Consider the following 21103-nt stretch of genomic DNA (forward strand, 5'->3'; position numbering starts at 1 on the left):
GGGGGGGGAGGAGATAAGAAAAAGTGTCTCCGTGATCCCTAAAACCACCAAATCGCTGGAGAATTGGGGCTGGATAGAGTTGTCTCTTGTTGTCAGCCCACGTCGTCACGATTTTATTCACCGCCGCATGGCGTTGATCAGATGGAAACCATATTTGTCTCCCTCTGAGACCTAACCTCGCCTTATGCTTTCGGGGTAATGGACTCTTTAAAACCCAAGAAAGGCTTCTCAGGGCCAGGGAAGGGGGCCATGGAGGGGGGTGGGACTCCCTTTTGCGCCAAATATGCTAAGGAGCCCCCGAGAACGTCAGCGGATGCTCCCCAGCAGCCAGGCCCCCCGCGTCCCTCACACCAACTCCACGCCCTGTTCTCCCGCGCGCTCTCAACGCAGCGGGGGCGGCATGGGGATAGGGTCCTCGAGTGAGACTTTTTGAAGGGGGGACGGGATGACAGTCTAAGGGATCCAGAGTTCCCTAACAACTCAGCAGCTAACATATACTACTAGCTCCTGAAGGAGCGCCATCTCCCGCCCTCGCCGTCGCCACCAGCCCCCAGCTTCCCGCCCTCTCGCGCTTCCAGGCGGAACATTTAATCGGGCGCCACCTCTGGCGGGGCTGTGGGACTGGCACAGCTTTCCGTCCCGGCTTCTGTCTGGCGCGGCCAACAGAAAAGAGGGGTACTCCCCTAGGGCCCGAGTCACTCCGAGACCTCACAACCAAACGGCCCCTAAAGGGGAGGTTCGAGGCTCTGTCAGGCCTGGACCCCTGCGCCCCATCCCCCCACCTCCTCGGCACTGATTAGGCCAAGCTGGCCAGACCCTACAAAAAGGGTCGTGAGGACTTCGGCTTGCTGAGGGCTGGGAGGAGAGGGCAGGAATGGACAGGCCGACAACCTGGGGGTGCAAAGTGCCTGGGGACCATTATCTGAGTGTGGCCTGAGTGCACTTGTGCGGATCTTGCAGTTTCACAGGTCCGGCAGGGGTGGGGTGGTCTGCGCTCGCTGCACTGCGGGGTTCCCAGGGCCTCGGAAGGGCAGGAGCAGCCCGGGCGGAGCTAGCAGCCGCGCCTCCCCCGGTGCGGACCGTGCAGCCGTGCCTCCCCGGGTGCGGGCTTCGAGAGGAGCCCGGGCGGCAACGGCGGCGGGCGGGGTAGTCGCGGAGCCCGGACCCTGCGCGTCAGGAGGCCTCTGCCGGCCGCGCGGGCCGCGCTGGGAAACAAAAAGCGAGCGCTTTGCTCCCTATCTTCCCAGTGTCCGTCCTATATTGTTTTCTGCTCTTAAAACTGACATGTCTAATTGGCAATTGGTGCCGAATCGTGTCCAGAGGTCTCTTGTGGAACATTTCTACAGCTGTCTCCTTCAACTAGACGCTTATTCATGTCGCCTTAATGAGAAACAAAACGTTCTCTAATGAGCAATTACAGAGCGACAGGATTGTTCCCATAACAAATTCTTGCGAGTGACAGAAGCATCCTTTGTACCAGATATTTCGCATACTGTTACCGATTTTCCCTTCGCTAGCACGGCTCGGTGGAGGCGCGGGCACCCAGAGTGGGTCCGGGAGCGCACGGACACGCGGGCAGCGACAGGCCTGTCCCCACGCGGCCGCCCCCGGCCCGGAGCCCCTGAGCCCTGTCTTGCTCCCGGGAATGAGACAGCCACGTCCCATTATCCCGCATATTATCTCCTTGTCACGAGGACAACAAATACCGATTAATCTTCTGCGTAAACTGTTTCCTCTTCTTGATCAAACTATCTTGGGGGGAGGGGAAGGGGGGGAGAGATTCCAACTGATCCCTCCATCCACTCTTCTCCCTTCATCCTTTCCCAGAGATCCTGGGGTGGCCCAAGCCCCAACTCCCTGCGCTGCTCAGAAGCCTCTCCTGACAGGCCCCCTGCAGTCCGGCTCACAGTATGCTCACCCTGACACTTCTGTGTACCAGCCACCCACAGAGGGTGAGAACCAAGGGCCTATAGGCACAAAAGGGGAAAGGAGGCAGAGAGTGGTAGGAGACCCCCACCTCTAATGTCCTCTTCACAACTTGGTCCTGCTTCTAGCTACTCACCCTCTCAAATGTACTCTACTCAGATTTATATAATTTGTCAATTATGGCAAAAAGCAAAATGATACAATTATGTTTACCTCGCAGTCTGTCAGTGTGTTAACTTGACACACTTCTACAGCAAGGGGGCTCTCTGTGCATTTTGAAGGGAAATTTGAATAGGGCACCACGAGGCTTGCTCTTACATGCACATACTCCTGTCCACCATTCACTCACACACCCTCATACTATCCCTGATACACATAACCCTCATACTCCCAAACCAAGCAGATGGTTCACCACCACCATCTATAAACATTGCAAATAAATGCAGCCAGGCTTTGAAGGAGTCTCCACTACATCCCCAAACACAGAGGAGGAAAGAAATAGGAGGAGGTGAGGATGACAAGGAGCTTTGTACATGAAAGGCTTCAAGGATAGGTGCTTGACTTGTACCTTGTGTGGGTTGCCCTGGCACCGAAGTGCCCGGATACCACCCGGGCCGGGTGCCCCAGCTTCCTGTCTGCCCATTCAACATCCTTAGTTTATCATACATGCCGTCTGCTCCCATCTGTTGCTTTTCGCTAGCCAGGTTGCGAAGAACTCTGTTTATTGATGACACCTACAAAGCAAACCAAAATCAAACCAAATGGTAGCGTCCCCTGAAAACAGCATCAAGCCATCTTAAGTCCCCATCTCTACTTGCCCACCCCCTTAAAGAATGATCTTTTTAAACAATCCATTGAAATGTTTCCAGTCACCCACCCTGGGACAGTGATTGGTTTCGCTTCCTGGAAAGAAAGCCCTCACTCCGGACATGAAAATGGTGAACTAGGGGTTTAAGGGGGTCCCTCACTGACTGCTTTATTAAAAGATCCCCCTCCCTCCCAAATTTAGACTTACTCTAGAGCTTTCTTTCCTTGTCTTTGTTTTATATTAGGGTGGAAACGGATGTTTGATGTCCTAGGGAAAGTTCAGGTAGGTGCGTTTAGAGGAAGCTAGAATATGACTTTCATTTTCCGCCCTGGCTCAAGACCTTTCCCCAGATGCCTTTGACCTCTGTTTTTGTAGTATGCAAATGAAGGGCATAAGCCCCCCCCCCCCCCCCCCCGCACTAAACTCCCATTTTCCAGATGGTAAAAAGAAAGTCAATGCCCTCCTCATAATACCCCCAGGTACAGAAGAGACATATGTGGAACAAGAAGGAAACAGAAGAAAGCAGAAAGAGGCAAAGGTGAAGAAGGCAGAGAGGAGAGAGAGTGGGCATAAGGCAGGGAGGGCGACTGTTCTCTGTGAACTTACACTTGGTATGTTATCGTTGGTACAGACCCCCTCGGACAGTAATCTGTCTCGGATTTCCCAAGCAAAGATGGACGGGCACTCCCGTTTATACTGGGCTATTTTGCTTACAACTTCTGGAGTCGCTACTCTTGGTTTACTACCACCGATTGCCCTGGGTCTGATGGAGCCAGTCTCGTAATACCTGCCCAGAATTTTACTCACACATCCATTGGACACCTGCATAGGGGAAGTGGACAGAAAATCACATTATTAATAATTTCAAGACAAAAATAAAATTGTTTAAGTATGCATTAAACAATGACAAGCTTACGTTTTGATTGTCCAGCACTTGGACTTTTGCATCTGCATGGGTCTATAACACAAAAATATACCTTCAATGGTATGAGAACTTACTGTAGAGAGGTTTTTTTTTCTTAAAATTACATTTGTAGCCCTAAAAACTACAAATATGGTAATACTTTCAAACAGTTGGAACTAAAAAAAGCAAAACAAAACTATAAGGATTTTAAAAAATATATATATTTATTATCTATTGCCTGAAGATGCATCAAAACAAAGTCAGATTAAGCTTTTTTTTATGCTGACTTTTGCTTAAAGTGGCATTTTGCCTTAATGGGCAGAGAAATAGGAAACTAAAATGTCATCATTTTTGCTTAAAAAAATTTGCCCAATTGAGTACATGGAAGTTAGAGAGGGGTTAAGTCACATTTGCCTTTTAAAATTAATATCTGCTCTTCGTGACTATGAAGAACATATGAATACAAATATCTCAAAAGCCAAGGAAAGTGTGAGATGGGAGAGGGTGGCAGCTGAAATTATGCCAATTTATATAACTCCGCTCATTACAGCTGGTAGAACTGTACCACAATGAATATCTTTGCCAAACAAAGAGAGGTCTTGGTATTTTAAAAAAATACACACAATTTTTTTTTCCTTAAGCAGATGGATTCTATTATGACTGGCCCAAGTTGAGAAAGGTTAGGGAAGGTTGTGGAAAGGGAAAGTGGGAAGGTAGGGTGATGGGGTGAGGACTGGGGGTACCCAGTGAGTGGGTAAGGGTAGGGTCCATAATTAGCAGCATTTACAGTAAGAAATGAAGAGAGGGCGTTGAGAGTGGAGGGCCGCGGGGGCGGCAAGTGGGGTGGCGCCAGGAGGATCACCTGCAGAATTCGGGAAATGTCGCACGGCCGGGCCCCGCTGTGAGCTAGCTCTACGATCTTCTGCCGGGTGGAGTCCGGCAGTGGCCGCCCGTTGACAAAGACACCACCAAGTTGATTCACTCCGCTGTGACCTGAGAGGAGAGGGAGAGGCGAGGGAAGGAGAGGACAGCAGAGGAAGTGGGAAGCAGGAGAGGAGAGGAGAGGAGAGGAGAGAGAGAGAGAGAGAGAGAGAGAGAGAGAGAGAGAGAGAGAGAGAGAGAAGGGAAGAATATAACCACAATGCAGCCTCAGCTCTCTGCCAGCCCCTGCCAACCTCGGCGATCAGGTCCCTGCTATCCATCAGAAATGACAACAGGACCACGCAGCCATGGAGTGGACCGGGCAGCCCAGCCCCAACCGTCGCTGTACTTCCATCCCGGCTTACAGAAGCATCGCAGAGTCAGACACCCGCCAACGAGCCAAAACTCACATGTCCCACTGCTGCCAGCACCCTGGCGCCCAGACCACTGCCCCTCTTTATAAATACCCCTGAACTTACACGGTGTAGACACCCAGATCTGAAACACCCTCCCAAAGATCCTTAGTTGGTGTCACCACAAACCGTGAGTTCTACCCACACTGTACTTCCAAGACCTCTGTAGTGATGGACCAGTGACTGCAAATCCTACTGCCCTGCAGTGCGCCCTGGGACGCTAGAGTCCAGAAATGCTTGCCTCGCCGCAGTCCAGACTCTGGCGAAGGCATGGCTCAAACACCAGGGTTTTAAAGAGAGAGAAGGGAAGTGAGATGAGGACCAAAGCGGCAAACCTGTAGTCACTGCACCCCAACCTAGAGTCAGTTACCACTCAGTTCCATCCACAAAGAGGACCTGCTTTCCTTCCAGCTGTCACGGTGGGGCCAAGACCCTAGAGCCTGACCACTGGGGCCACTCCCTGCCCTCAGCACAGCAGGGCCCTCCCCATGGAGGGGACAAATTATTAGCAAAAATCTAAGGGGGGGGGGAATCTCACCTTGACAACCCTCAGCCCTCCTTTATTCTTGGATCTCACCACATAATCCCATTGTCTAATCTTAAAGACTGAAGGGGAGGGAATTTGCACCTCTCTGCAGTAACCCTCCCCATAAACTACTAGCACCCAAATAAAACCAATGGCCAATTTTGACTTCCTTTAAAAATCTCCAACCTGCAGCCCGGGATCTAGAAAGCAGACCTCCCCGAAGACGTGGCTCCCTGCTCTGCGCTCTGCTCTCTGCTCTTCTCCTCGGAGCCTCCTGATAAATTGACTCCAGGAGCCTGTGCTTCTTAGCAATAAATAAGCTCCAAATATAGAAGAGGGGGGAAAATATGATGAGCCTCGCTGACATTTGTCTTTAAAATAAAACTAGCTGCACGTCAAGTTTGAGCTTAATTTCTGGAAATGGGCGGAAGTCGCTCCGGATCATGCACGGAAGGCTAATTGAAAAGATCAGTCGGGGCGCTTGTGGCAGCCTTGTCACTTTGTGACAGTGCTCCGCTCCGGGAAACTGCATCGTCACGACAAACGGGACCGTGATAAAACGACCCTTTCCGTCCCTATTTGGAGATCACTCAGACGAGATTGAACTGCACTCCTTTCCCCTTCGAGGGGAGCCGCATTTTCAGGGTAGCCGAAGGCTTGGGGCGGCCATCACCAAGGGGGGGCCGAGCCTCAACTCGATGAGAAGTGACAGGCGTTTGGGGGATCTGGGCGCGAGCTGGGCCCAGCGCGAACTCAGAGATGGCGCGGGGGCAGCACTTCGCCAGCAGAGCGAGGCCTACATCGTGCTTTCTTCTAAGTTCCCTTACTGCCTGCCTTTGCCTGGCAAGTCCCACTACCCCTCCACCTACCGAGTCACCCCCGCCCTTCTCCTAAAGGGAGACTTCTCAGAAAGAGAAAGGCTGCCCCATATAGAGTGAGAGACTCTCCAGACTTCATGCCTCGCGTGGGCCGTCCCCAACCTACGAATGCCAAGACTTGAGAGGTCGCCTAATCCTAGACCTTCCTCCTCCTCCTGTTGCAAGAAATAACAATACAGTATGCCTGCCACCTCCGCGGCCACCGCCGGTGGGTGCTGGGCCCAGGAGCCGAGGCCAGTGCGCCTCTGCCAGCATCGAAATGGCAGCGAGGAAGCGCAGCTCTAAGTTCCCGTTCAGAGGTTAAGCCTCAATCATTGTGTCCCTTCCCTAGGGACGGCTGGCGCTCTTGCCCAGTGGCGATGATTATGCGCCTAGAATTCGACCGCGAAGCATCTAATAGGAAAACATATGGTGTCAATTTGGATGTTCCGTGCTTCGCGCACACCCGGGAGCGGGCAGCACAAAGCCCTGCGGGCCTGCGCGCGACCCCCTCGCCCCTCGAGGCCAGCCAGGCAGGCAGCAGCAGACACTCAGGGAAGTGCGCCCAGACCGAATCCAGTGGAGAACCTGCACCTGGGAAGCCGGCACTCCAGGGAGAGAACCCAGCCCCAAGGAGGGCTGGGTAGAGGCATTGGCCTCTCCAAGGCAGGTGTCTCCTGGGCCAAGCCCCAAGGCCTCACAGACTGTGCGCATTCATCCGGCCTGCCACAAAGCTCGACGCCTCCGCGCCCTTTCCTGCCATTATTGTCCACCAGCGTGGGCAGCACCAAGGGGGTGGTCAGCCCTTCCAGGACAGGTGGATCTGGCCTGGGGGTCTTTTGCAGATCAGCAAAAGAAGGTTACTACAAGACCAAGTATGGCTGAACCCCTCAACAGTGTTTAGACTACACATCTCAATTTGGGCCTAGTTTCACTCGGCCTCCAGGCCCCAAGACCAGGGTTCCTAAATTGCTATGTCATATTTCGACGCCCACGGACGGCGCAGGAAGATGGGCTTGGGGGCCCCAGGGGTCTAGACAGAGGGAGAAGTAAGGAATCAAAGGCGTTATGGAGCCGAAGGACCAGAACCCACTCAAGTGCAGTTGCCTGAGAACCATCCTCTCCGCTTCCCAGGCCCAGTAAACCCTGGTCTCTCCAGCGCCCATAATAGCACCAAGTGCGCCCACCCTCCTGCCGACCTGTAGGCCCTCTTCAAACCTGGGTTCCTTACTCCCTTTTCCTTCTAGGCCTAGGGTGGTGAGGGGAGGAGTTGTCCGGAAAGTGACTGGAGGGAGGGGAGTCCCACACCCCGCACAGGGAGAAGCTGGAGACATTCAGGACCAGCTAAACCCAAAGGGGCCTCCTTCTCCACCAGCAAGTGGGAGAAGCCTCCGCCCCGCCCTGCTCAGCCCAGCCCCTCTCTCCGGGGTCAGAGCCCGGGCAGGGGCGGGGAGGGGGTGTGAGTTACAGGATTTGGGGGGATGGGGTTTCTCCTCTACTGCAACTTCACAAAACTCAGGAGGACTATTCAGAAGGGCCCAGCCTCTGTTCTTCCAGAAGCCAGAACTGCAGAGCAAACGCCCTCCTATGCTCAGCTGTGGGGAGGGAGAGGGGCAACGCCAAGGCAGGTCCCTGACCTCCAGCCTGTCGCCTGGCCACCTCAGGCGCCCGGAGCCTCTGAGCCCTCTCCTGACCTGCTGGTCCCAGCAACCCCAGCCTGAAGCCCGAGAAAGACCAAAGGCACTTACTGTTTTGCATGCTGGCGCTGGTTGGGGGCCGTGAGATCCCACAGGGCTCGAATACAGGGCTCTGTTAGCAAGAAAACAGGCATTAATCCTGGGCCTCTGTGCCAGGTAGGCCTAACTCCCGCCCGAAAGTGGAACCAGGACGGAGAACTCCCTTCCACTCAACCACCTGGGCCGACCTGAGGATCATCTAGTTTTACCATCCTGCTTCAGCAAAATCTCTTTAGACTTCAAATAAAATACCCCAACATTCCTAATCTTCTGTCCTAAAATCCTCTAGCAGTTAACCCTGGAATCAGCAGAAACGAAGGCCCCCTTTCCTTCCATCTGAACGACAATGAAGTACTCAGAGATACTGAGTTTTGACTCTTTCTAGTTTTGAAACCAACCACTACAGAACTTGCCTGAATTCTGGGATGTCTGTCCACTCTTACAAGAAAGGATCTCAAACATCTGCACACCCCTAAAGTCTTCCCCCTAAGACAAAACAGAAGGAGAGAAGGGTATGTGAGATTATGGCCCATAGACTTGTCCTATTCTCATACGCCCATCTGGGGTTCAAACTGCCATAATACCCAATTCCCAGTAAGGCTCCATTCCCACTTCCAGTGACCACCTCTTCTGCAGCAGTCCCTAGACTCCTAAGGGGCTCTTCCACCTGGCTTGGAGAAACTGGACAATTTGATGACTCCAGGTCCCCCTATGCAAAATTCTAAGAACCAGGGAAAGAGGAAGAGGGGGACCAGTGGAGGAGCTGGGTGAGGAGTGGAAGTCAAGAGTATAGTAGATGAGGCTGATACCTGAAGGCAGGAGAAGGGGCCCATGGAACTTCAAGGCACCTAAGGGTGTGGAGTCTGGGACTGCTGTGGGGCCACAGTCCTCCTTTCCTTAAGTAATTTCACCACCCCAGTTGCCATAAGGTACTTTAGAACCCAACTCTCAGGTTCCCTCTTCTCCCTATATGGCCACCTCCCCCAGAGTCCCAGTCAGTCAAGCCTCCTCTCCGAACTCATCTGCGACTTCTAAAGTAGCACGCCCAACTTTCCCCTTCAAACCATACTTATTGTGACTAGCTTCTCTTTTGGTGTTTAGATCTACCCCCCTTTGGCTGTACTGTGACACACGCTGCCTACCTTGCCTCACTGCTTTAAAAAGTATGAACAGGAGGGGGTGAGCTTGGTCGACAAAGCTTACAGACTGCAAACAATGGCTTCTATTCTCTGGCTCTCCCCAACCCAAAGAGCAAAACCGAGTCTCCCTAACCAGCAACACAGCTTCCAATCAAGCTACCAACAACCCACCAAGTCACAAAGGGATGCTTCTTGCCTCTTAAGCCCTGACCCAGTGCAGGTCCCCAAGGCTCAGCCTCCACCACTTCCTCCCTGCCTTCCTCCCCCTCCTTTTTTTTTTTTTTTTTTAAAAAAAGGTTCTTACAGAGGGAAAATAGAAAAGTAATTTCTTGTTATAAATATCTGAAGGTAATTGTGTTACTGGCGTTGAGTTGTTAGGGGCTGTAAAAAGATACAACGGCACCGTGGGGCGCTCAATTGGAAAGAGAGTTACAAGAAAGAGCCTATTCAAGACGTTTTGCCAAAAAAGAGAGAAAGAGAGAGGTAAAAGAATGAAATCGTCACAGCATCATTTCTCCCCATTTAAAAAATAATGTACAGTACTCATTCCTTTTCCTGTTTTGCCTATGATGGTTATTAATTTTGCCTGTCAACAAGCAAAAGAATTCCAAAAAGTCCACTTTTCTCGTTAAAGTCATCCGTGCTTTAATTTATTAACTAACTGCGAGGAGGCATCTTACATCCATAAAAGCAAGCCTATAAGAAAGACTTTTTCCCAGCTCCTGGACACAGCGTCTACCGAGGGTTGCCTGGAACTCTACCATAGAAAGTGCGCTCCCCAACTCTGAAGCTACGCAGTAAAAGCCAGAGAGAGCGGGGTAAAGTCCACGGAGGCGAGCAGAACGTCCTCAACTGGGCTCTTCACCGTTCTCACTGGACACTCCACAGCTGAAAGTCCCTCATCCTGGCCTGTATTTGATGCCATTTTAAAAATGTCACTAAGTGATCGCAGAGAGGCCTAGCCGATTGATTTTCGAAGCAGCTGGGAAAGTGGAAGCATTTCAAGTTCTGTCTCCAGCTCCATCCCCCACCTCCCCTCTGATAAGAAACTATCTAATTACCGAAGTAATCCTTAACACTTAGTCCAAAAGCAAGCAAGGAAGCGGGGCACACAGACACCCGGAAGCAGTCCTGAGCCCAGAGGCTAGACCCCCAGCAGCAGCCGGAACACCCCCCACCCCGCAGCGTAGCTCCAGGCTTGGTACAGACCGGGCCCCGACCCAGGCCAGATGCCCAAGCCGGAACCTAGGAGTTTCCAGACACTACGGAGTCCCTGAGGCCTTGGGTCACTGGGCCACTGTTTTTCACCCCCCTCCCAAAGCCTCGGTTTTCAAAAGGAATCTTTTCTGCTATTGTTTTATTACTTGATTTTCAAAATCTACCAAAGTCCTTAGCTCAGGTGAAGCCCATTCTCTACATACACCTCCTTCGCCCCCCAGAGAAAGAGTAATTAGCAATTAAGATGACAAGTTTTACTCTCTAAATCCAAATAAGGTAACAACTAATCAAATTGCCTTCAGACGTTTGCAAAGGTCACTGGCTGGCTATAAAAAAATATGTCAGCGGCAACAACTGTTATGTTGTCTCCTCAGTAACCTCTCCAGGCTTTCAAGGCCTCTTTGCTTTTTATTTCATTTTCTGGTCCTACTCCCTCCTCACCTCCCCCCATCCCAAAGAAAGAAAGAAAGAAAGAAAGAAAGAAAAAAGAAATCCTTCTCAAGTTTGCGTTTACACTTCCAAATTGCTTTGGGAGGTTTGGGGAGTGAGAAGGAGAGTAAAAAAGAAACCGTGTTCACTTTGTTTTTAAACTTTCTAGAAATCACTCCAGACTGGAGGGCTGGGTTTTAGCACTCGAAAAAGAAAGCATTTCCACTTGAAATTCAACTCCATTTCCCCCAATTACACTTGCTAAAATCCCGGGCTATTATGGCGCAAGGAGACTGAGAAAATCTGCACAAGGAAAGAGACAACAACTTTATGAACTTTGAAAAGACACTTTTCTCCTGGGGTCCCAGAATCAAAATGCTCTCAAATTACTCCATCTAATTAACTAGGAGAAAAGGTGATCAGACCAGAGGAAAGCCAATGCTTTCACATAGATTTTTTTTTTTTAAGGTCTCACAAAAGAAAAAAAAAAATCGGATTAGAGAAGCGGGGGAAATCGACTACCTTTCCACTTCAGAACTTGTTGAAATGGCAACACCGGGAGCCTTGTGTACAGAGTAAGATAAGAATACCCACCGAGCGCGAAGAGCAGGAGAAACGGGCTGACCCGAGCTTTCACAGGGCGAGGGAGAGGATTGGGAGAAGCCTTAGGAGCAGAGACTGAAAGTTTCTAGGTAGGCGCGCTCAAGTTAAGTTGCGGGCCCGAGGCGCGAGGCTTGCTTGCAGCTGACAGTCTCCAGGTTGGCTCTTAGCTCCCTCGGAGCGCGCCTCCACCGCCTCGGCCTGGCGCCTTCCTTGCCGGCTCGCGCTCGCTTGCTATTTCTCGCCGCCTCCAGCGTGTAGCTGCCTGGCAGGCTGGCTTGGCGCGGCTGGCGGCGGGCTCAGTGGCCCCTCTGCGCTCTCTCGCCCGCCGGCTCTTCTGCACCCGAGCTGTGCGCGGCACAAAGCCGGAGGGCGGGCCGGCGGCGCGGCTAGCAGGCTCCCTCGGCGCGCTCGCTCTCTGCGCGCTCGCTGGGCCCCGAGCTGGACAAAGCAGCCCGCAGTGACTGGTCTCTGCGGCCGTTCCCGAGCTTTGAGCTCCGCACAGCGGGTTCGTCCTCTCCCTCCAGCCGAGAGCAGGGGGGCGACGCCGGGGTCGGGCGCAGCGGTGGTGGCTGTGCTTGGAGCCTCGGTCGTGCCTGCGAGCTCAGCCCGAGCTGGCGCTGGTGCTAAGGCTGAGCGGCCGCCCGCCTCGAGCCCTGCTCCCCTCCAGCTAGCCGGCCGTCACCCTCCGACGCGGGCTTTCGCTGGAAGTAGAAAGTTTGGGCTTCTGCGTGGAAACTTCTTCGGCCCAACTCTCCCGACGTAGCAGTGGGGGAGGGGACCGGCGATAGGGGAGGAAGGAAGGGGGAAGAAGGGGGAGACCTGCCTGAATACTGCAAGAAAAATGAAGCAAGAAGAAAGGAGCGGACTCACCTTTATGTGGCATCCTCTCTCGTTGTCAAAGCTCCTGTCAAGAGTTTGGTTGGGATTTTTTTTTTTTTTTTCCTCCTGTTGTTGTTGCTTAAAGACCACAACGGTTTGAAATGACGGTGTTTTAAAGGAGTTGCCAGTGAGACTTTGCTCCGCGGACGCTGCTGGATTGGTGTGTGTGAGCAATTCTCAGATCCCTGGGAAGGAGACAGAGATTGACAATAAAATGGGCTGTCAGCGGCTGGAGAGTGAGAGATAAAGAGTGTGGGTGAGGGAAGTGGCTGCAGCCAGCACACCTATGCTGATTGGTGATGGCTCAAGTGTGTTAATGTGTGTGTGCCGGCGCCCGGCCTCGCCTCCACCGCTCCTCACTGGCCCATTAGCGAAGCCTGACCTCTGTCATCATCCTCCAGCAAAACACTTCCTCCTGCGCCTGAACCAGAGCGGGAAATGAGGCCGAGCCACGGTTCGCTTTTCAAACCCACTAATCACTCCGCAACATGCAAATGCACCGCTCGCTCCCACACAAAATATTGCTTTATGCAAAGCAGCGCCGAGGCCTCGCGCCAGCCGATTGGATGCTCCCTCTCCCCGCCTGGTGCAATTGGTCCGTTTGTTTGAATATGAATACACTTGTTTTCGGCTCTGCTGGTGGGTCCCGGCTCCTCTCCCCGGCGCTGGGCCCCCACGCCCGGACTCTGGTGCTCACCGACATCTCCCGGCTCGGCGCGCTCGGACAGTCAGCCCGGTTCGCACAGAGTCCGCAAGCCTGAGAGGTCGAGTGCAGGCCTCTGGACTGGGGTACGCGCCCCCTGCCCCTGCAGGCTGAGCGCAGGGCCCCCAGCCCACGGAGAGAGCAAGTTTTTGCAGCTCAGCGCGGCTCTTTCATCCCAATTCCAGCGCAGCGTGGCCTGCCGCCCCGCCCCCGCCATCCCCTCCCGCCACAGTTCCATCCGGGCCTGGGTCCCAGCAAGCAGAGCTCGGCGGTGGCCGCGCCGTAGAGCACCTGGTCTCTGGGAAGAAGAGGAAAGGGCTGGGGCAGTGCTGTGTACTGGGAGCTCTGCCCGGGCAATAGAGGCCGCCACCAAAGCTGAGGGAAGTCCTGCGGCCCTGCAACTCAGCAAGGCCCAGCGGCCTCCCCAGCCCGGGCCTCCCGAGCCAGCCCATTCCCCCACCCTGTTCCCTGCGCCTTTTCTTCTCTCTCCATTCTGAAGCCGCGCTGCGCAGCGGAGCGGAGGCCCAGCCGGGGCTGGAGAGGCCCAAGTAAACACGCCACTTATTTTGTGTACAGAGAGTTCTTGTGAAAAGCCCTGAAGAGTCCTCACCAAACACTCACCAACTTCTCCCACGTGCCGTTTGTTGACTAAGTGCTGCTGCTCTTCCAGGCACCAGAGAGAAGGGAGAGGGGGGTTATGAGAGGGTATTGGAGGCTGGGAGGGCCCCCCCATGACCAATACTGGGAGAGAATGTGTGTGTGCGTGTGTGTGTGTGTGTGTGTGTGTGTGTGCGCGCGCGCGCCCCCGCACGCGCGTGTATGTGTGTCTTCTCGCCAGCAATGTCAGTGTGTCAGTGTGTGCCACTGGTCATCCCTGCGTGGTTACCCTCTTTCCTCACTACAATTCCCTCTCCCGGGTCTCCTCAGTCCACGGAGGCAGCTCTCTTTCAGCTGTTGCCAGAAAACCAAGGAGGAAAGTAAGTAAATGACTTTTCTCTTCTGACCACACACCAGAAGTCCATTTGTTGAATGCCGGACGATTAGGATACACCTCAGTACACTCCAAAGGCGCCCCTCCGTGCTTGCAGTTAAGGTGACAGAGGAGGGAGCGGTCACATCGGCCTGCGCTGTCCACAGCCTGAGGGTCCTGGTGCCAGGAGGAAGAAGGCCTGGCCACCCCAGGATGCACCCCAGGCCCCCAGGAAAGGGGAACAGGATGGAGGGATTAAGGCAGAAAGATTCAGCCTACACTTGACTCCTCTTGACACTCATGGAAAGTGCTGAAAGTCAGAGCTCATCAAAAAAGTCTGCACGCCCTGAAGGTGGCTGGCGCAGACAGGCCGCGCTGCGGCCGTCCCTTGGAGCCCTGAGGCTGCAGGCTGTTGCCGGACGCCAGGCCTGGTGTGGGCCGCACACCCTCGCCTTCCTGGGAACCCAGTAACGTTCTGACCTACGAAACAGGCAGAGCTCCGAGGCAGCGGGGCCCTCTCCAGTCTGGGCCAGGATCAAAGCCGAGGCACCCACTCAGCTCCCTGGCCTCGACAACAGCTGGGACCCGGGCCAGCAGGCAGTGGCTTGGCTCCTTCCCGCAACCCAAAACGTCTCAGCGACAGGCCAGAAGCAAGAAGTCTGCGCCGAGAGCTGGGGTTCGCGGCCTTCCGCGCGCGATTTCGTAGGACCGCGACTTTCAGAGGATCCCAGGATGTGGGTCAGTGGGTCTGGCTCGCGCAGACCAGAGAGAACCTGCGTTCTCCCTTTTTACGTCTCTGAACAGAATTAAAGCAGCTTGAAATCAAGTCTATTGGGCAGCAGGGGGGAGACGGCCCAGTGACTGTCCGATCTGGAAGGAGAATATAATTTTTACAACCTCTCAATTAGCGACCGAATGGATTAGCACCTTCTTAAGCTTTTACCTCGGAAAGAAGCAGCCTTAATCTTGTTGCTATTTCCCCCCAGGGCACCGGCTCTTTGAATCAGCTCCTGCTCCCACCCCAACCCCCACCTCGCAGAAAAGTTTTAACAACAAAAAATCATAAGAGGCGAGGAGCGAGGCGTGAGTGCCACTGACGTCATTAAGTGGGGGCGGGCGCCGGGGAAGGACTCTTGCAAACCCCTCTGCGCAAACCAGAAACCGAAAAGACTAGGCTGCTCCTGAAGTGTCAGCTGGGGGGGGGGGGGCGGTGTGGAGGGCGGCTCAGCCCGGAAGGGGTTCCGAGTTTTCAAAGTTAAGGAGAGAAGGATGGTGAGGCAGATTGCTTTGCAGTTTCTAAACTGGCTTTGAGGAGCCTGGAGGTGCAATTCGACCGACCTCGTGGGGTACCTCGCTCGCCCCCTTTGCCAAGTATCTGCCCTGGGGGTGACCCTGCTGGGTGGAGCTGGGGGGCTAGGGGCGAGACGCGGCCAGCCTGGGACTGAGGTGTGCTCAAAATTCAGGCCACTTTCAGGTCGCCATTTTAATTTTGTCCTCCTCCAACTCACACGGGCCCCTTGGTTGCCCTCCATGGCACCAAGAGCTTGCTGTGCAGACTTTCCCCACCTCGCCCAGACTCCTCCACCCCGCGGCGCCGGTGGAGGGAACCTCTATGGCCTACTAGGCCTGCCTGTTCCGCTGGGGCAGCTGGGGTCGCTCTGCCCGGAAGGAAGTCATGACAGGGGATCACTGAGCGCCCCGGAGCCTGCGGCCCGGGTTAGAGCTTAAGAGTGAAGTCTGGTCTCATCCCATGCCCCGCCCGAGCGTTTGCCTGTTCCCCTATCATTCGCCCTGGGGTGCCAGCAGTGCCCAATTCCCGAGGGTGCTTGTTGGGCCTTGGAACCTGGAGTCTGAACCCCCCGCTCTTCTCCACCCACTCCTTGCCACGTACAGACGCGGTGCAGGCGCAATGGGAGAGGTGGCGGCAGGCATTTCTTTGGAGGGGTAAGGACTCTACAAACACCTGCGTCATTATGCGCACCCCCTAGACGGCTTCCGCTTTACTACCCTTAGAGAGGTGGGCTTCCCCAAACTGTGGGGCGGGCGAGACAGGTCAAAAGGAGCACGAAAGACAAAGAGGCACCCCCCCCCAGCTTGCGGCCCGAAAGGAGAGCCTCCCCTGCTGGGATGCGGGCTTTACCTTCTCTCCTTTCCCCATCCCTCTAGTGGGTTCCAGCCAGGCAGCAGCATCGCGGAGCTCTGAGCTCGCTCAAGCCGAGGAGGGCCAGAGCCAGAGGAATGGCGCCTCCAGGCTGTGGCCACGCTCGGCTGGGGACCCTGCTGCCCTCGCCATCCTTGCCTTCTGTCAAATGGCGAGGACAGCAGGACTCTCTGGGCTCAGTCCTCTTCCATTAACAAGGGCTGGCAAAGATCTCTCTCTCCCAATACCAGGAAAAATGCTTCAAGAACCATTGTCCAGCTATATCTCCCTCCTCTGTGGGTCCAGTTCCCTAGACTTGGCCTCCCAGCACTTGCTTGCCTGCTTGTTTTTAGAGAAGCCGAGTTTATCAGTCCTGGTGTGAAGGTCACTTGCAACCGGCCGCACTCTCTGATTTTGCGAATAGGAGCCTAAAAAGTTTGCTTTCTATCTCTCCTTGTGGGATGGTCTCCCAAATCTCTCCCCGCCAACATCCACCCCACCAAGATTCTAAACTTCAAACGAAAAGCAAGCCAAAGTTCCCTCAGTCCCTTCCCCTCCCAGATCTCTCTGTTCAAAAACCTAGGGACAGAGCCCGGCGACTCGCTCTCAGCGGAGCGGGAGCGCGCTGGGCACAGGGGGCTTTGAAGTCGGGCGGGGGGAGTGAATGTCATGGCTGGTTCGCTCGCTCGAGCAGCGAGGGAACCAGAGTTAAGCGCATCCTGACGGGCTTTTAAAATGACATTGATTGGGACAAGCTGTTCCCAACCTCCGTAAGAGTTAATCTGCCTGTTAATCAAGGCACTGAAGGGCTCAATGCGAGTTTTATTAGCGACTGGAGAACAGAGGCCGCGGCGAAGGCTAAAAGCCAGGATCCCAGATATTTGTCAGCGCGGTCTCAAAAAAAAAAAAAAAAGTATTTTCAATTAGGGAACAATTCGACGTTTTTCATCACTTCCTAACCCCAGCCTCACAGATTCATAATCCCGGACTCGTCGTTGTGGGATAGAGTAGGGTGGGGGTGACCCACTCCTAGGGGGCAGCCTGAGGGCCAAGGTGCAGGGGGTGGGGGAAAAAGCTGTGGGTCCGTCTGCTCCCCTGAGTTTAAGAATCCTCATCTTGGGGCCTTAAAGCCTTCCAAATGGCCAGAGAATGAAAACCAAAGCAACTAAGAATGCCACCAATCTCAGCAGTCACCTCTTGGGGACAGCCCCCACTCCCCAGCCGCGCCCCGGCCCCCCGCATGCCGCCACCGCGCCGCACCCCCCCCCCGCCCCGGGGGAAAGTTTAGGCGCCGAGAAGGGCCTTCTTTCGCTCTCTCCCGGGCTGCCCCCTTCTGTCGGGCATCGGACTCTCTTTGGGTTTTCTTTCAAATTATCAAATAAATCAATGCCCAAGTCATGGGGAAATCTGAAGAGTGACTCATTCAATAATCTAAAATTTGTGAAAAGGTCTAGAGGGGGAAACGGGGAAAAAAAGACAAGCCAACCACATCAGCGGCGGACCAAGGAGGGCACGGAGTGTGCACTCTGGTCAGAGGTAATTATGTCACCGCGTTCTCTCGCCATGACAGCCGAATAAACACAATCTCCAATAAACATCTCTAATGAGGGAGGAGGCCCGGGGATGGATGGGTTTGATTTATGACTGGAGGAGAAGGTCCACTTCCCACTGCGAGGCAGGCAACCTGCTCGGCGCCCAGCTCCGGGGAAAGCAGCCTGCTCCGCAGAGGATCAGCCAGGTAAGGCGCGCGCCCAGGCGGCCGCTGGAGTCTGTCCCTGGTCCCCGGAGAGGAGCCAGGGGCCAGCCCGCGGCTCGGCGCCAGGCGGGGTCCCAGGCACCTGTCACAGGTGCCTACGATCCACGCATTCCCTGAAGGAGTCTCAGGAAAGTATGGAGAGGGGGTGTCAGGTGCGCGGCTGGGAGTAGGGGTGGGGTGAGGCCAGGCCAGAGCTGGAGGCCACTTCAACTTCCCAGGGAGGGTTGTCCCCTGCCCCTCTAAACCTGCCTTGGAGACACTGACACTAGGAGCTGGACTCTCAGGACGTTTGCCTCACGGAACCCGAAGTTAGACTAAGTCTGAGGCTGTTCCTTCCCTGACTTGCTTGGGGGAAGCGCCCGGTTCTGGCCGTGCCAGGGCGAGAGGGCGCGGGGTCCCCATCCTGGGCACTCAGCAGCCCGGCTCCTCTAAGGCCCACGAGCTTCCCGCCGAGGCAGCGGGCGCAGCGGCCGCTGTAACCCGAGCCCCGTTCTAGCTCAGTGGGAATCGCTAATTATTAGGTCTTCCGAAGTGAAGCTCAAATCACACGCTGGGGCTTTGCGCGCTGCCCAGCTCTGCTGGTCGCATTCTTTCGTCCTCCGCTCCTTTCTCCAAACGACCCAGGTCTCCACGACTTTGCTGCGGTCCGACCATTCACACTCTGCAACCGCAGCAAACTTCGGCCTCGGCCTGCAGCGGGGCGCTCCGCGAGCGCGGGCGCGGGGACCTCTCCACTCGTGCTCACCGGAGGGGAGCTAGGTGCAGACTGCACCCACCTCCTGCACTCCTCAGGGTCTCGAGTGGCTCCTGCGGAGGGTCGCTGCTGTGCCCCCCACCACCCCCGCCAACTCAGGTTCCCACTGGAAGTCCACTATGGAGACTAGGAAATTTTGCCACCTTTGCAGAAAAGCACGTTTAGTAAAGACAAGACAGCCCTCCCTCTGCTTCGTCCCAGCCCTCCTCCGGAACTCCCCGCAAGCTTTGCATGCCTCCTTTGAAAAGCGAGCACTAAGCCCCCTAGACGCTGGGCGGGCCCGGCTTTGGGGGCTCCAGTGGCAGGGAGCGGGGCAGCGCCCCAGGCCCGGAGCGGGGCCGGCCCGGAGCCTGCGCGGTTACCTGGGAGCGGAGGGCGGGGAGGCAGGTGAGCCTGGCGGCGCGGGTTCCCACACTTCTCACCGCCGTTCGGCAGGGAAAGTGGCAGATCTGACAGCCGCGTTGGACACGAGGACCTGCCCCAGAGTTTAAATGTCAATGATAAGAAAAGAGGGTGCCGGAGCAGGCGCTAACTTTCCTTAATATCCAAGCCAGAGCTGCCCTCATTGGCTGCCCGGCCCACGTGACGTCACGGAGGCCAGAGTTGGGCTCAGCTCGGCGCTGGCGACCATTCACCCGGCCCGGCCTCTCCCTCCCACGCCGCCGGCCGCAGGGCCCCGCCGGGCCCTCCCGGGCCAGCCCCGGGCTGCCTGGCTCTGCGGGCCCGGCCTGCCCCGCCCTCCTTCGGGCCGAGATCGACCCCCAAGGAAACGCTTGCAGCCGAGCGCGCTCGCGCCACCGTGCCGGGCACGTGGATCGCAGGGTCCCAGCACCTAGGCCACCAGCTACTTCTCCGGATGCTCACCTTGCCCTTTCTGCCATCGTCCGAGTTCTATCCCCAGGCCCTGCCAGGGCTGCGAGGGGGCAGCTGGAGGAAGTCTGTTTCAGGAAGAGAGAAGGGCCATGGGTACCCCTAGCTTAGTCCTCGAACTCCCAAGTCCCTGACTGGACACAGACGGGAGGCTCACGGGAGAGGGCGAGGGGGTCTCTACTTCTAGGCCAGATGCAATCCTCCCCAGCTCCGCTGGATTCTCATGACGGGAATCCAGACTGGGCTTCCCTCGCCCTTGGGCTGAAAGGCTCCGGGCACGTAGAAAATGCAGATGATTTTATTATCTTTGACTTGGGGTTAACAGTTGACTTTGTAGCCTAGAGGAGGAAACTGGGGTGGGGGGGAATCCCAGATTCTGAAGTCAAGATTCTGCTTCCTGGGGCTGCCGAAACAACAGTAATTGGGGAGAGACTAGCAAGACAGTGGCCTATTGACGCGTGCCTGCCTCTCTTACAACCACAGTCCAGGCTGTGACGACTTAGCGAGCCGGCGGCGATCTGTCATGGGGAAGTTGACCCATGTTGTCATTAAGGTGTTCTCCTGAAGAAAGGAGGGGGCTTTCATGCTTCTAGTTCCCTCCCACCCTGACTGCATGGGGGTGGGGGTAAGGCGCTGGAACTTTCAAGTGACAGAGTTCAGGGGCAGGGGACATTTGGGGAGGAGGAGAGGGTGTGAGTTGCTTGCAGGCACTTCGTGGGAGAGGCAGCCGCGGTGGAACTGGAGGAGCGAGGAGGAGGTGGAGAGGTCACCAGGCCCGGGCCCCGCGTTGGCTGGGAAGGAGGTGGCCAGGGCTAGTGGGGCACAGATGACCCGAGGCGGCTCCCGCTCCAGCCCCGGGCACACCTTGACAGGTGCAGGGCCTCGCAACGGAACCAGGAGGCGGCTCCCGGCAGCTCTCCTGCCTGCCCCGGCCTGGCGGCTCCTAGCTAGACTTGGACTTGAGTTTTCCCCTCTTCGTGAGACAGCTGAGGCCCAGAGGGCAGCATGGAAGTGGGGAGGAGAAAGGGCTCTGATTGGCATATAAGTCTCCGCGGTGCCCTAATTTATTCTCCTATATTCCCAAATCTTTTTCTTTCCACACTCTTCTCTACCCTAGTCACCCTTACTTAGTCAGGGGCAAGAGGCATCCACCTGCCACTTTAGGCAGGGCCTAGACCCGGCCTGGTTCTGTCGCTCCAAGCTCTGGTGAGCGTTTGATAGGATAGGGGGAAGCACTTACAGAAAGCTCTGCCGCCTCCCTCTAGTTTCCACTTTGACCTGTTTTTTCGGTAAGCCCCTCGCTGTCAGCCCTTAGCCCTCTGGCTGACCTGTGGCCTCCCCGACCCCACCATCAAGTCTGGGCGGCGGAAAGGCTCCGGCCTGGGTAGGCCTTCCAGCGCCCCTCATTCGTTCGTGCCTCCCCCACCCCTCCCTCCAGTCGGGGCCAGAGGCCTCCGGGAGGGCTGCTCCGGGCTTGTTTGGCGTCCAGGCCATTAAGTGCGCGCGGATCCCTGCAACCCAGCAGGGTGCTCGAGAGCGCACTGGAAACGC

The 21103-nt window shown here is 55.5% G+C and overlaps 1 protein-coding gene across 4 annotated transcripts in view; it reads right to left on the minus strand.

Moving 5' to 3' along the window:
- The window catches only part of PAX6 (paired box 6), a 28317-nt gene extending 9181 nt beyond the window's left edge, over positions 1–19136 (minus strand). The window contains exons 1-8 of one of the 4 annotated variants that reach the window (XM_006883726.1): positions 19045–19136; positions 12351–12544; positions 8505–8577; positions 8104–8164; positions 4501–4631; positions 3651–3692; positions 3341–3556; positions 2495–2660 (exon numbers count right to left, since the gene is read on the minus strand). In XM_006883726.1, coding sequence (XP_006883788.1) covers positions 2495–2660; positions 3341–3556; positions 3651–3692; positions 4501–4631; positions 8104–8113 — 565 coding nt within the window. In that variant the 5' untranslated portion in view covers positions 8114–8164; positions 8505–8577; positions 12351–12544; positions 19045–19136. Of the gene's footprint in view, positions 1–2494; positions 2661–3340; positions 3557–3650; positions 3693–4500; positions 4632–8103; positions 8165–8504; positions 8578–12350; positions 12545–12643; positions 12861–19044 lie in introns of those variants that run through there. The other 3 variants (XM_006883727.1, XM_006883729.1, XM_006883728.1) reach the window with 3 other exon arrangements.
- Positions 19137–21103: the final 1967 nt, after the last annotated feature.

The sequence above is a fragment of the Elephantulus edwardii genome, unplaced genomic scaffold (genome assembly GCF_000299155.1).
Source record: "Elephantulus edwardii isolate Elephantulus edwardi_28Jun2011 unplaced genomic scaffold, EleEdw1.0 scaffold00029, whole genome shotgun sequence".
Lineage (NCBI taxonomy): Eukaryota > Metazoa > Chordata > Mammalia > Macroscelidea > Macroscelididae > Elephantulus > Elephantulus edwardii.